At 42.5% G+C, this 16011-nt stretch overlaps 1 protein-coding gene across 2 annotated transcripts in view; it reads right to left on the bottom strand.

Moving 5' to 3' along the window:
- The window catches only part of FAM76A (family with sequence similarity 76 member A), a 25230-nt gene extending 10281 nt beyond the window's left edge, over positions 1-14949 (bottom strand). The window contains exons 1-5 of one of the 2 annotated variants that reach the window (XM_065877351.1): positions 14869-14949; positions 13513-13577; positions 10583-10637; positions 9683-9835; positions 4773-4930 (exon numbers count right to left, since the gene is read on the bottom strand). In XM_065877351.1, coding sequence (XP_065733423.1) covers positions 4773-4930; positions 9683-9835; positions 10583-10637; positions 13513-13577; positions 14869-14949 — 512 coding nt within the window. The remainder of the gene's footprint in view (positions 1-4772; positions 4931-9682; positions 9836-10582; positions 10638-13512; positions 13578-14868) is intronic. The other variant, XM_065877360.1, reaches the window with a different exon arrangement.
- Between the last annotated feature and the right edge of the window lie 1062 nt (positions 14950-16011).

Raw genomic sequence — 16011 nt, 5'->3', positions numbered from 1 at the left:
AAGTCTTGTCAAATGGAACCAATGTAATACCCATTCTATGCAAGAGTTAATTATTCTTTTTCTTCTCTTTCATTTATTTTACTTAAAAAAATACAGCATAACACAAGGAACACACATGAACCTGTGTTGTTACTTAAAGGGGGTAAAGCTTTCAATTCTGAGGTCAGGTGGGGCACGCTGTCCGCGTGAAACAGACAACAAGCACAAATGTCCAGGTGGCCTTGATCTAAGATCTAAGAGCAAATTATTCTTGATCATCAAAATCCACCAAAGTCTTGATTTCATAGGTCCTGGATGCATGGGTAGCTCGTTTCTATAGTCCTCCCCCAAATTGGTGCTTGCCCTTGATATTATGCTTATTAATATACTATATGAGAAGAGAGTCAATAAAACCTCAGAAGTATAATCTATCTTACAATTTAAAAAGTATTTTCACATTCATTGTCTCACATGTATCTTATAATACCGTGAGGTATATACAAGGGATTATTTCTATTTTGCATAAACTGAGGCTCATCAAGGTTAACTGACCTACCCAGGGATATACAGCTAGTTAGCAGTGAAGCTGGGACTAGACACCAGGCTGACATATTTGAACTCCAAGTCCAGTTCTTCCTCACTGTATTTCTGTGAATCCTTCTGGTGTCTGAGTCCCACAACAACACTAAAGATCAGTTTGAGCCCCAATAAGTTGACTCCCCCTAAAACTAGTCTGCAACCCTTTTACTCTGATGGATGTCCAATCGCCAAGCCCAAAGGATGTTTCAGACCTTTTCTTACTTGGCCTCTTTTCAATATTTGATACCACTGACCATGCCATCCATTTCCCCCCCGACTTTATTGAGGAATAACTGACAAATATAATTGTACATATTTAAAGTGTACAAGGTGACAATTTGATATACATGTACATTATAGAATGATTACCAAGATCAAGAAAATTAGTACACCCATCACCTCGAATACTTAATTCTTTTACTTTATTTTTTGGCTGCACCATGTGGCTTGCAGGATATTAGTTCCCCGACCAGGGATTGAACCCATGCCCTCTGCAGTGGAAGCACAGAGTCCTAATCACTGGACTCCCAGGGGATTCCCTCTTTTATTTTTTTAATGGTGAGAATGCGTGTAAGATCTACTCTCAGCAACTTCCAAGCATATAATATGGTATTATTAACTATCGTCACTAAGCTACACATTAGATCCTCAGAACTACTTCTTCTTATAAAGTTTGTACCCTTTGACCTACACCTCCCCATTTCCCTCTCCCCCTGCCCCTGGCAACCACCATTCTATTCTCTATTTCTATGAAATCAGCTTTATTTTTTTTAAGATTCCACACAAAAGTCATACCACATGGTGTTTGTCTTTCTCTCTCTGGCTCACTTCACTTAGCATATGCCTTCCAGGTTTATCTATGCTGTAGGAAATAGCAGGATTTCCTTCTTTTTTTATGGCTGGATATTCCATTGTATGTATATACACATTTTCTTTAGCCATTCATCCCTCGAAGGACATTTAGGTTGCTTCCATATCTTAGGTATTATGAATAAAGTTATAATGAATATGAGATACTGATTTCAGTTCCTTCAGATATATACCCAGGAGTGATTGCTGGATCATATGATAGTTTTAATTTTTTCAGGAAACACCATTCTGTTGAGTCCTTTATATATTTTGGATATTAACCCTGATCAGATATTTGGTTTTCAAATATTCACTCCATCCTTCTTGAGTCCTTCTAGAATCTGTTCTCAGCCTCCAACCTGAGTCGTGTCACTCAAGAGCATGGTTTTAACAACTATCTATCATAGTGGCTAGAAATGATGTTCCCCAGATCACCTGCATCAGAATCATCTGAGATGTTTATAAAACAAAGCAGATTCCTGGACTCTATCCTAGATTCTACTGAATTAAACTCTGAGGTAGGGCCACAGAAATCCACATTTTAAACTAATCTCTGCTACCACTGACTCTTATGTGCTACCAACGGCTCATGTTCAAACCTCTCTTGTGAGTTTAGGCTAAACTTCCACTAAATAATTCTTTTTTTTTTTTGGATGTCAGATCTTATTTATTTGTTACTCTTAGAACGTCTTCTTTTTGACCAAGGACAGCTTCTGTCTCTTGACAATATGTTCCTTGCATTTTTCTTTGGCCTCCTTCATTCTCTTGACCAAAAGTGTAGCATATTCTGCAGTCTCTTCCTTATTTTTCTTAGCATGCTGTTTCTTCAGAGCAATATGCCGACGTTTGCGTTGCAGAACATGTGGAGCAACAAGACGCTGAATTTTGGGTGCTTTAGTCCTAGGTTTCTTACCTTCTTTGTTTAAGGGCCTTCTCACAACATAATGGTAGACATCATCTTCTTTATTTTTTTTAATTTATTTTTTAATAAATTTATTTATTTTTATTTTGGGCTGCCTTGGGTCTTTGTTGCTGCACGCGGGCTTTTCTCTAGTTGTGGTGAGCAGGGGCTACCCTTCGTTGCGGTGTGTGGGCTCCTCATTGTGGTGGCTTCTCTTGTTGCAGAGCGCAGGCTCTAGGTGCGCGGGCTTCAGTAGTTGTGGCTCACGGGCTGTGGAGCGCAGGCTCAGTAGTTGTGGCGCACGGGCTTAGTTGCTCCACGGCATGTGGGATCTTCCCGGAGCAGGGCTCGAACCCGTGTCCCCTGCATTAGCAGGCAGATTCTTAACAACTGAGCCACCAGGGAAGCCCCATCATTCTCTTTAGAGAGCTTAAAAAGTTTGCAGATTCTAGCTCTTGGGCCCCAGGCAATGCAGCACAGTTGTATCAGCAAATCTAGAAATATCCTTCTCACCTTTTTTCAAAATGACCAAATTCAGGACACTCAGATTGGCATCCACAATGCAACCCTGTACAGATCTGCACTTTCTTTCTCCAGTCCTCCTTGGCCTGTAACAGGAATGCTGTTTACTCAGTAGCAAGCAGACGCGGCTGTGGGTCGTGCCACCCGGCTTCATGGTCCCTTGTTTGTCACTCTCACCACTGATTTGGACCACACAACCCATCCATTCTTCACCTGGAGCATCAGCTGCAATTTCCATGGCCATAAACTTCTCACAGATGGTACAAAGTTTGCGTTCATAGTTCACTTCAGTGAGTTTCCGGCAGACAGTGGCTCGGAAAGATGTTCAGCTTCATCCTGAAGCAGCCGTTTGCCTCCAAGGTGCCACGGAAAAGAGCTAAATAATTCTTCTTGATGCTTTAAACTCAACTTTCCAAAATTGAACTTCTTTTTCCCCCTTCCTATACTCTCTCTCAGATAAGGATCTACCCATTCGCCCAAGTAAGAAATTTGAGAATTGTCCTTTACTCACCCAGCTCCTGCCCATCTATCTGTTCATCACATTATCTAATTTACTCAAAAATCTCCTTCTAAAGTATCTTCCTGAATCTGCCTCTTCAGTGTCACTGCCTCAAGTTGAGGTTCTCTATTAACATCTCTTATCTGGACTCTTACCAAAAAAGCTTCTTAACTAGGCCCCAGCCTCTTTTTCCTCCAATGCATTCTCCCCAGTAGTCTGGGTTAATTTTTTTTTTAATGCAGATTTGGCCCCTCCCCTGCATAGATCCTTTCAGTGGCTTCCCGTTAAGATCACTAAGATCAAGTTCATGCTCCTTACCAGGTCTGCTGGATTCCTTTTCCTCCCATTTTCCAGCTCCCAATCATAAGCTCCAGCAAAATAAAAGGACTTGCTGTTCCCAAGTTCCGTGTGGTCTCATGCCCTCCATGTCTTTGCAAATGCTATTCCCTCAGCCTAGAGTGTCTCTGCCCATTCCTTATCTGATGATTCTGACCCATCCTAAGATCTAGCTCCAACACCAGCATTTCTCTGATCTTTCGTTCCCTAACCTCCCAAGGCAGTTAATTACCACTGCCTCTTATGCCTGTATTTTGACATGTTTCCACTGTGATGCCCATCGAATTATCCTGCAATGATTTGATTACAGGTCTGTCTTCCCTACCAGACTGCATACTCTTGGATAGCAGCGTGAGTCTTTTACTTATCTCTGCATTCCTTGCAGAGAATCTGGCTCATGAAAGTACTTAACAATGAACAAAGAAAATCACAATGGTAATAATAACAACGAATAACTAAAATGTACTGAAGCTTCCTATATGCCGGTTATAAAACTAATCACTATGCACATACTATATAATTTATTTCTGCAACAACTCCATGAGGTAATATTATTATTTCCCTCATTTCACAGATGAAAAAACTTGCCCAATATCCCATACAGAAAACTTGGCAGACCCAGGATTCAATCCAAAGCCAGAACTCTTAACAATTCTACAGATACTCTGAAACGAAGCTTAAGACAATAATGAAAGGACATCATTTTGACTGGATCTCACAAGGACAAACCTAGAATAGCTATCAATCTCCTAGCCAATATGCATAAAAAAGCTGCATCCCTCAGACTGTGAAATGTCCAATCTTCTAGGGAGATAACCCACTCTAACGGAGGGGAGAACGTTACATGTTAAAGTGGAGTAAGTTCCACAAACTTTTAAGACACAACAGAAACCAAGTCAGAAAATCCTGATGCCTTATGGAAGTCTCTCTGGCCCTTGGATGATACATGAATTACAAACTACGACAAAGGAGATTCCCTCTATAGACTAATAACTAGAGAGAAAATAGGAAAATTTAGACAAAATGGTGTCTTCCATGGTTAATTGTGTGAGTATTACATCTGGCCTCCCAGCACCTCTAGTCCTATCTCATGCATCTCGGGGTTACCTGTTATAATGGCTGCCACCACTCAGTCGACTGTACTGCTCCTTCTCCTGGTGGCTTGCACGGGAAGAACTGCTCAGGTGCTTCCTCTGCTCTTTGGTCTTCTGAAGGACTCGTTTGTATGAAAGTGTGCACAGCCAGCATAGCAATTTCCCATCTACCTGAAAGATGAGGAGACAAAGATAAAGAAGAAGGAATGTGCTAGTGCAGTGGCTGAGAACATGGGTATTAGGAGCTAGAACCTCTGGTTAAGTCCTGATCTGCCACTTACAAGCTGTGTGACCTTACGGAAGTCAGCTGGGTACTCATGGGGTCAATTTCTTCATCTATAAAATGAAGGATAATAGAACCTACTTCAGAGGGCTGGTGCAAGGATCTAGTGACATAATGTAGGTAAAGCATGGTGCAAGGTACATAAAAATTGCTCAATAAAATAGGAGCTGGGGACTTCCCTGGCGGTCCAGTGGTTAAGGCTCCACACTTCCACTGCAGGGGGCACATGTTTGATTCCTGGTGGGGAACTAAGATCCCACATGCTGTGTGGTATGGCCAAAAAATTTTTTAAATAAATAAATAAAATAAAAATGAGCTAACTTTATATATTTTTGTATTTTGTTTTTCTTCAACTTATCACAGACCAGAGCAAAGTTCCCATAAGAATTTCAAAAGACACAAATATCTCTATGGTGCTCATCAAGGAAAACACAGCAGGGAAAAGAGAAGACAGAAGATGAAACATAAAATTTATAATTTAGCTTTTCCTTTTCTTTTTTTTTAATTTATTTTATTTTATTTATTTATCTTTGGCTGCGCTGGGTCTTTGTTGCTGTGCATGGGCTGTCTCTAGTTGTGGTGAGTGAGGGCTACTCTTTGTTGCGGTGCATGGGCTTCTTATTGTGGTGGCTTCTCTTGTTGTGGAGCACAGGCTCTAGGCGCGCAGGCTTCAGTAGTTGTGGCACATGGGCTCAGTAGTTGTGGCTCGCAGGCTCTAGAGCGTAGGCTCAGTAGCTGTGATGCATGGGCTTAGGTGCTCCGCAGCATGTGGGATCTTCCCGGACCAGGGCTCGAACCTGTGTCCCCTGCCTTGGCAGGCGGATTCTTAACCACTGTGCCACCAGGGAAGCCCTATACTTTAGCTTTAATACCTCATAAATGACTCATAAAATGGTATGCTGGATATCTTTTCTCAGATGGAAATAAATGTCTCCAGAGGGCTTCCCCGGTGGCACAGTGGTTGAGAATCTGCCTGCCAATGCAGGGGACACGGGTTCGAGCCCTGGTCTGGGAAGATCCCACATGCCGCGGAGCAACTAGGCCTGTGAGCCACAACTACTGAGCCTGCGCGTCTGGAGCCTGTGCTCCGCAACGAGAGGCCACGATAGTGAGACGCCCGCGCACCGCGATGAAGAGTGGCCCCCGCTTGCCACAACTAGAGAAAGCCCTCGCACAGAAACGAAGACGCAACACAGCAAAAATTAATTAATTAATTAATAAACTCCTACCCCCAATATCTTCTGTTAAAAAAAAAAAAGTCTCCAGAAAAAGACTGATGGGCAAGTAGCTTCCAGGGCCCCAATCCCTGGTGGTGGCCTACCATGGCACTTTGTTTGATTTAGAAAAAGTTGATCACTTTGGGCAGAAGCAGCTCTGTACCAGGGTGCAGGGTACAGGGCTAGGAAAGCAGAATGGGGCTTCCACAATCCTCTGAACCTGGGGTGCCTCTGTACAGCACTCAGATTGCAAAAGTAAGTTTGTGGGGTGGCCTGGTACAAGTGGCAGGGCAGCAGAGCTGGTTGCAGTTACTCAGGTTGAGGAGGGAGTGTGCTGATATTTCATGGAATCTTAGTTTTCATGTCTTGCCTCTAAATTAGATCTTCTGCCCCATCTTGAACATGGGTAAGCCAGACCATCATTTACCTAAAGTATCTGTCTTGTTAGCAAAAGCTTCTTTGCACCTTATTCTCCTAACCTATTAGCAAGTCATCCGTCTGAATCTATCCACTTCTTTCCAACTCCACTGCTTCCACCCAAGCAAAGCCATTCTTACCTGTCACAACTGCAAGACCCACCCAAATGATCTCGCTATTTTTCTCCAGATCAACCATTTCCACATAGCTGCCAAAGAGGGCTTCTTAAATGTAAATCTGATTATGTCTCTTCTCACCTTAAAATATAAAATCTAAACTTTTTACCATAGCCTATGTTGACTTAAATGTAGCCTCTGCCTGCCTTTATAATCTCATTCTCTGTTCACTCTGCCTTCTTTCTGTTCTTCCCATCTGCCAAGCTCATTCTTGCCTCAGGGTCTTTTCATACCTGGTCTCTCTTCCCAGGATCTTTGCCCTCCAGAGCTTCCCATGGCTGCTTCCTTCTCATCTTTCCTGTTTCAGCTCAGATTTTATCTCCATGCAGGTCCTCCTGATTGCCCAATCAAAACTGGCCTCCCCAGTCACTCTCTACCATATACCCTATTTCCTTATAGCACTTACACCTAAAATCTGTGTTCATTTATTTCCTTGTTTGTTCTCATCCATCTCTTACACACATAAATAAAAGCTCTGAGAGAATAAGGTCTCTTCTGCTTAGTTCATCAGTGTATTTCCAACACCCAGAGCAGTGTCTGAGACATGATAAGCATCTAATTATTTGTTAATGAATGTATAAATGAATTTTGAAACCAAACTTCAATTTGCTGCGTTTCATGGTTATGGGATATGGCCTGAAGGTCTGACTTTAGGAGGACTTGCCTGGTGGCGCAATGGTTAAGAATCCGCCTGCCAATGCAGGAGACATGGGTTTGATCCCTGGTCAGAGAAGATCCCACATGCTGCGAGCAACTAAGCCCCGTACGCCACAACTACTGAGCCTGCACTCTAGAGCCCGCAAGCCACAACTACTGAGCCCGCGTGCCTAGAGCCCATGCTCTGCAATGAGAAGCCACCACAATGAGAAGCCCACACACTGCAACAAAGAGTAGCCCCCACTCGCCGCAACTAGAGAAAGCCTGCGCCCAGCAACAAAGACCCAGTGCAGCCAAAAAAAAAAAAAACTCTAGGAGACCTTCTCCACGAAAGAGCTTTCACTGAAGAAGGGTTTGAAAACAAAGCAACTGCACTGAAAGACAGCCAACATTAAACATGAAAATCACACACTGAACCACAGGACACTTTATTTCAGATCTCTCCTTCACAAACTTTAAAAATATAAAATCACCCTCTCAGAATTAAACTATCATAAAGAAATAATCATAGATAACACTGAGTACTTATCATGTGCCAGATTCCTTCTGAAGGGGTTTACACTTGACCTTCATAACAACGATGAGGTCATTTACGGATGAGGAAACTGAGGCACTGATAGATTAACTCGCCCAAAGTCACACAACAAATAAGTGACAGACAAAGATTTCAATCCAGGCACTCTGAGTCCAGATCATCCACTCTCAATCCCTAAGCTTGGCCCTCCTGAAGTTTATAAATAGGTGATTGAGGATGCCTACAAATACGCAAGCTCTTATGATAGGATTGTAACTAGAAAGTAGAAACAATGAATTCTAGTGTAATCCAATTAATAATAATATAGGTACCATTTAATGAAGTATAGTATATGCTAGGCTCAAAATTGTTTTATATACCTATCTCAATTAAATCTCCCTATGCCCTTGTGAAGTAGCTACTGTTATTCCCACAGTAAAGATGACAAAACTGATGTATAACAGGAGTAAATAATTTTACTAAGCCAGAAGTGGGCTGGAACCCAGATCTATGGGACTAAAAAGCTTGTACTCCAACTATTATTATATGTTACCTTCTGATTACTAATTCAGCTTCTCTAGTATCTTGATTCAGGGAAGAGTATTCTGGTCACTGGAAAGTTACTTCCTCCCATTGTAAATTAATGAATCTGGTTACCACGAATCAGCTTTTGAGAGCCTAAGCATCTCTGAAAAGCATCTCTGAGATGTTTCTGTACTACATTCTTTCATTCAAAAAATATTTATCGAGTACCTACTATGTGCCAGGCTGCTGGTAATACAGCATGAAAACAGATGGACAAAGAACTCATACTTTAGTGGGGGTGGACAAACATGTAAACAAACAAGATAATTTCTCATAACGTTACATGCTATGAAGACAATAAACAGGGTACTATGATAGAGTGATCGGGGGAGTTAGTAAAGAAGGTCTCTGTGAGAAGCTGGCAATTGAGCTGAGACTTGACGCAAGGAACCAGTTATGACACTCTGGAGAAGGCTGTGTATCAGGCAAATCCAGCCGGCACAAAGGTGGAAATGAGACTGGTATATCTGAAGGACTGAAAGGTGGCCAGTGTGGCTGGACCAAGGGAGGAGGAGGGGAGTGTGATGGAAGATGAGACTGAGAGTCAGGTACAGGCCTTGCAGGCTATGGAAGGAGTTTGGGTTTCATTCTAAGTGCAACTGGAAGCCACTTGAGGGTTTTAAACAGACCAAATCTAAATCATTTTAATTCCACCAAGGTACCATCATTCCATATAGAGGTCTATCTATATCATCTTCTTGTGGTCTTTAACTTCAACAGACAGAAACATTTAAAGAGCCAGACAGTAAAACTGGTAACAGACTATATCCTGCTTAAGTCACAATCTCTCCTTTAAAGAGTTTTGTAGAATTTTGCCAATCACCACTTCACTCATAAGGGATGTTGAACACTGTAATTCAAATTCTCATGAAATACTAACCTATGAAATGTTATAATATAATGGTCCACATTTGATAAATGAAGAAAACAAAGACTGAATATCTTCTTCAAAGTCAATAACAGAATTTGGAGAGGAACTGAGAAATCAATCTTGGTTATATGTCTTTTTAACACAATTGGCCCACCTTAGTTTCTCTGAAAGAAAAAAATATCCAGAAAAACACAGAGATTTACCTTCTTTCTATCATCTTTCCTGTCAAATGCACACTGCTGCTTGCACTGTTCACAAGAATATGGTGGTCCATACTTCTTCTCCGAATTTGTGCAGCGCTGACATTTGTTGCCAATAAATGCTGCAATTATGTTGCAATACTGACAAGGTTTGGGCTTAAAGAGAAAAAAAAGTGTCAAGTAAGTATGTTGTAAAATACCAGCGCATTTTTTTTTCCAGTGCATTTTTTAAAGCAATGATTTCTATTATACATAGTTCATTAGTCATGGTAAAAATGCATTCCCAACTTCATAAATCTCCTTTTACACTGATCCAATAAAGCCCAATTCCTAACACCATGTAAAGTGTTTTTCTGCACAGGACTATTGATTTTTAAATAAATAAACAAATAACAAAAACCCATTAGCATATATGCTGGGACTTCTCTAACCAATTCAACAGAACCAGCTCTTGGAGAAACGAGCAAGTGCGTCCAAATTTCTGAAAAGGCCTCTTTGACATTATCCGTGTATAAACATGTGGGGAGAATGCCTGCAAGGACACAGTATGCTGAACCCTAACACTGAAAGAAAAAAAATCATTCATCAAAATGAATAGTCAACTGTTACCAAACAAAGAGGTCACGTCATAGGATTCATCATTCCCCTTCTCTTTACATACTGGTTACTGAAGCTTCTCAAGGAAAATTATAATCACAATCCTGCCACAGTGACTATAAACACAGAACTCCTTAATACTAAGTATTAGCTAAGTTTGAAAGCTAAAACACTACATAAATTTTTCTGAGAACATTTTTACGCATAACTAGGTCTTCTAATAAAAATATTGTAATTATATTAATAGTCCACAGAATGTACAGTCCCAAGAGACCTGACTGTTAGGTACAGAGAAACCCTACTTACCGTTCCATACAACTGCACATTCTGAGCACATTTCTTGCATATTGTATTGGTTTTACTGTTAAGGAAGAAAGAGACACAAGGCTTTATAAGAAAAAAATCGTTTTACTTACAACATTTGAAAACTGATTCTTCCTTAAGTCCAAGGAATTTGTTCATTACTAAGTGCCAAGGTGGAATATGGTTTGGACATTTGATTAACTGAAGGGTGAGTATCTGGCCAGTAACTCTTTTAATTATTCTGTAGTTATAAATTTTATTAGCTCAAATTCAAGGAGGCTTTGGTTAAAATGAAGAGTGAGTTATTTATGATTATGACATCTCCAAGTACCACTAAGTAAAATTATCAGATATGCAAAGGACGCTGAAAAGAATATTATGTTAGACCAAAATGGACTAGCAGAAAAGAAATTAATTCTCCTCAATTCAGATGAGCAGCTGAGAAATTCGAGATGAGGAGTAAAGTATTTGTGTTTGGGATATAAGCTCAGAGACTCTATCCATGTTGACCTTACTCTGTCTATGTTCTCCTCTATAAGTAAAAGTATATGAAAATCCCTGATGTGGGGAAATAGATGCTAACACCAAATATTTTTTCAATATTTCCAATTTCTCTAAGAGCTAAGCACTGACAAAAATAAACACGCCCTTTCCCTTGTGAAGATCCAAGTCATAATATTACCTACATGCCTAAACTGATAAACTGCCCTGGGGAAAAAATATTATCTTCAAATAAAGTCTAACCCTTCACAAAGGGAGGTACAAACAAATGCTTCATGTTTAACAACAGTTTAAACAATATTTGGAGGCTAAAAACAAAATCACATAAAAATCCAGTATATTGCTACTTTGTGATTTTTTTCCCATACAATTCCTATCAAAGTGACTACAAACTTGAAAGACAAAAGAAAAACCTCAAAGTAAAAATCATTAAATTAAAATGAGATATTCAAACAAAATATTTCCCAGGGCAATTTTCTGCCATTTTAAAAAGGCAGTTCAGGGACTTCCCTGGTGGTCCAGTGGGGTCTAGTGGTTAGGTCTCAGCACTTCCACTGCCGTGGCCCGGGTTCAATTCCTAGTGGGGAACTAAGATCCAGCAAGCCACAGGGTGGCCAAAAAGAAAAAAAAAAGGCAGTTCAGGAAGTGAAGTACATTGAAAGAGACCTCTAGAAAGAGGATTAGCATCAGTGTTTCTGTGATGTTGAACATTTGGGTTTATTTTAGATTTATTACTCAAGGGGTGGGACATATGTATCGATATATACAAATGCTCTTGACATTTTAGAAAAAAAATGCAAAAAACCTATTTCTATAATCCATCTTGAATTAATTTTTATGTATGGTGTGAATTAAGGGTTAAACTTCAAATCTCACCCTACACACAGAAATAAATTTGAAAGGGATCATAGGCCTAAATGTAAAAGCTAAAATATAAACCTTCCAGAGTATATTCTGTGTGTCTCCATTTACATGAAGTTCTAGAACAGGTAAAACTAATCTATGGTGGAAAGGAAAATCAGAACAGTAGTTGCTTGGAAAAAGCAAGGAGGGTGAGGACTGACTGGGTTGGGGTTAGAATCTCTGGGGTGATAGTAATGTTTTATATTTTGATGGGGTTTAGGGTTACACAGATATATACTGTTTGTAAAACTCATCGAATGATGCACTTAAGATTTGAGCATTTCAATGTGTGCAAATTTTACCTCTAAAAAAATTTAAAAACCATAAACAAATATGAACTCTAAGTTAATGATATGCATGCCGAAGTGTTTAGGGTCAAGTACACTGATGTCCCCAACTTTAAACTGCATCACAAATAAGATGGATTAATACACTGATGGATAGAGAGATGGATAGATGCAAAGGTAGTAAGTGTAAATTGTAGAATCCAAGTAGTGGGTAGATGAGTGTTTACTATCTAGTTTTTTTAGCTTTTTTTTCTTTGAAAATATACATAACGAAATGTCAGGGAAAATATTCCTAGAATTGAAATGAAGCTGACCAAAATTAGGCTTCTGGGTCCATGTGTGAACTGGCAAACAGACCCCATCCTGCTTAAGGCAATATTACCTACAGCCACGGTTCCCCAAAACTTTAACTTACTATACCAATAAACCACTTTGCTGGCTATTAAAAAGACCCCCAAAGATGTGTGTTCATGCACACCTAAATATTTTTCACACTTTTCAAAATGAGATTCACACAAGGCAAGTGTAAAGGCAAGTGAGTTTTTTCAAATGTAACTAGGGCTAACAAACTCTTTATCAGATTGTCACATTTTCAAAAGTATCTTCTTTTGGCTTATAAATTCTTCAAACTCTGCATATAAATATACTAGCGCACAAGGCTCATGTTTTACTGTTGTGGGATTGGTTTCTTAGTGTCAAAAATGTCAAAACCATAATATAGGGCTTCCCTGGGACACGGGTTTGATCCCTGGTCCGGGAAGATCCAACATGCCGCGGAGCAACTAAGCCCATGGGCCACAACTACTGAGCCTGCGCTCTAGAGCCTGCGAGCCCCAACTACTGAAGCCAGCGAGCCCCAACTACTGAAGCCCGCGTGCCCAGAGACCGTGCTCCACAACAAGAGAAGCCACCACAATATGAAGCCCGCACACAGCAACGAAGACCCGATGCAGCCAAAAATAAATAAATAAATTTATTTATTTATTTTAAAAACCCCACAATATAAAATTATCAAGGATGTGAAAAATAAGTAACTAATAATTTAAGCAATTAATGAATAACTAGGGAACAATATGTGTATTTTACTTCCATTGTGTTATAACAGGAAATGGCAGAATCTGTGTATAATGCATTTGTTTACAGATCTATATATTACAATGCAACTGATTACAAATCTGTATATTGAAATGCAATCGATTACAGATTTTAAACGGAAAAGCTCATGGTCAACGAAAACTGTACCTCTCCTGCTGGTACTCAGTCCTACAGTAGGTACACTTCACAACAGGGTGTGCAATCCGACATTCCTGAAATGAAATGAGGATATAATTTTAAAAGGCAGTCAGAAATGGAAAGTCTTCAGTAGGAGGCAGAAGACCTGGGTACTATTCCAAGCATAGCCACTGTGCTTGAGTGAGTCACTTAAACTTTCTGGGACTAATTTTTTTTGTCTGTAAAACTGGCACCACCACCCTGCATTGATGTGGGAGTTAAGTAAGAATTTATATGGAACTAGTCATAAATTGTAAAACAAAGGTATGAATAAGCCTCAGACCTAGGGAATAAGAAGCCCTGGATTCTAGTCCAGTTCTGCCTCCGCCACTGTGACTTTTGAGCAGGTTCACTTGTGAAACCAAAGTACTGAATTAAAATCATTATTGCTTACATATATAAAACTCCCTTAAAATCAATAAATATATACATATACAAACATATAATCAAATATGTATTTTTTTAAGGCCAAAAAGGCATTCAGACATTTGACTTTTTGAGTTCTCTCATACCTAGTAAACAAAAGAGACAAAGTCATGGCCACTGAAAGCATTGATGACACACAATTACGAGTTAGCCATACCAGAGATACAAACTCTGGATTATCTGGAGATATCTCAACATCACTCTCCAGCCGGCTTGGTGACTTTTAACTGTCGCTTCACAGCACCTCTATTCATTTAAATAGGCAAAGCAAGATGAAGCAACTTAAAAGAAAAAAAGAGAACTTGGACCTTCAGGGGTAAAAACTGATCAGCAGCTGGTTACGGCGAGGACAGAAGGTCACTAACTAGAAGCTGAAATATCATCCTTTTGCTTCGTGCGTTTGACTGTGGGGCTTTATTATAAAGCCTGGCTACCTCCGACTCTAGGACTGGCTGAAAAGTGCCCGTGAAGCGCCCAGTTCGACACGCTCGTCCCAGACAGCACCCAACTCTGGAGTTCTGTCCCAGGCGGGGCAGGAGGTCCCTAAGCTTGAAACCCGGCAGACCCCGCCGCGGGAGGAAGCCAGCCCAAAAGGGATCTCCGCCGCGGCTGGTCTAGGGCGAGCGGGGGACCAGCTGTCCCCTCCCCCGACCTCACGGGGTCCGAGAACAATCCCTCGCTGTTGCTAAGCACCCGGACACGCCGGCCGCTGGGGCCTGGACACGGCCCGGGTCTCCCCCACGTGCCCCGCCAGCCCCCGGCGGAGCGGGTGCGGTTCCGCAGCTAGGCGGGCCTGCCACGCCCTGCCCGGGGGACCCCGCCGGGCGTCCCCACAGAACCGGGAGCTCCGGGCCGCGCCTCCAGCGTCCCAGTTCCCGGCTGCCGCCCCAGCCCGCGCACCTTGCACAGCTGCTGCCCCTGAGACAGCGCCTCGAAGGGGAAGCGCTGGTGGCACTTGGTGCAGGCGTAGAGCGCCGCCATGTCCGGCCCGGGCCGTGCTCACAACCCTACCGGCCCGGCCCGCTGCTTTATCTGACAGTCTGAAGCACAACCTGGCGGCGGCAGGCTGCGGGCTGCGGCAGGCGGGCGGGTTCTCGTGCGGGCGGACCAGGGCTGGCGCGGCGGCGCTGGACGCCCGTTCACTGGTTCATTTTGACGTCTATCAAGGAGGAAGGGGCGGAACACGGAGCTTCTTACGACTCTGATTCGGTCTGGACTGCAGTACGCCACTTATGACGCGCGCGGCCTCGATTATGTAAAGCGCAGTCACGAGGGGGCGCCGCTGGGAGGGAAGATCTCCCGCGGGGGACTCTGAAGTGCCTAGGCTCCTCCCACTTCGCTCTCTGTTCCCGCCCTCGCTCCTCCTCTCTCAGCAGCTGGAGCCACCGTGCTTCTCGCGATATCTCCACGGAGTTGTGATGTTTTGGTTTCCATGGAGTTGCCCTCTCGCAGCTGGTTGAGCCGAGCGCGGTGCATTGTTGAACTAGAACTCGGCCGCCACCCCGAGCCTGAAGAAGATGGGGGCTTCTGAGAAAACGCCTCCAACGTCGGGGTAGGAGGGGCCCGCACAGCCCTCTCTCTCGAGGGAGGAGAGGAAACGTGAGAGGCAACTTAGAGGGATGCCTTCTGTCTGAGATCCCTAAAAAAGAGGGACCTCCAGGGTCCCTGACTTCCAGAGAGAAAGAAGCCCCAGAGAGAGCACCTCTATTTTGTGGAAGAGGGGTGCTAGAGTGATGACAGCTTCTCCCGGAAGGAGAAGACGGGTACTAAGGCGAGGTCCACCCCTGAGAGTACTCGTGCCCAGGAGGCCCACTCTGAGTGGGATGCAATTGGCCTGAGGACTGCTTCCTACTGTGCCTAATCCAGTTGCACCCTCAGCTTCTCTGTCGAACAACTCCCTGGCATTTCCTGGTTAGGTCCGGCCACAGGAAGGCAAGCCACACCCTCCCAGCTACTCTGCTTCTTTTCAGGTCCCAGCGTGGTGCATCTAGGGGCTGTCCAAGGAATTACAAACTTCTTGTTGAGGCTTTGGCAAAGCTTTCC

Source organism: Phocoena phocoena, chromosome 1 (genome assembly GCF_963924675.1).
Source record: "Phocoena phocoena chromosome 1, mPhoPho1.1, whole genome shotgun sequence".
In the NCBI taxonomy this organism is placed as follows: domain Eukaryota; kingdom Metazoa; phylum Chordata; class Mammalia; order Artiodactyla; family Phocoenidae; genus Phocoena; species Phocoena phocoena.
The sequence above is the reverse complement of the archived record's forward strand: the minus strand, read 5'-3'. Positions and strand labels throughout refer to the sequence as shown.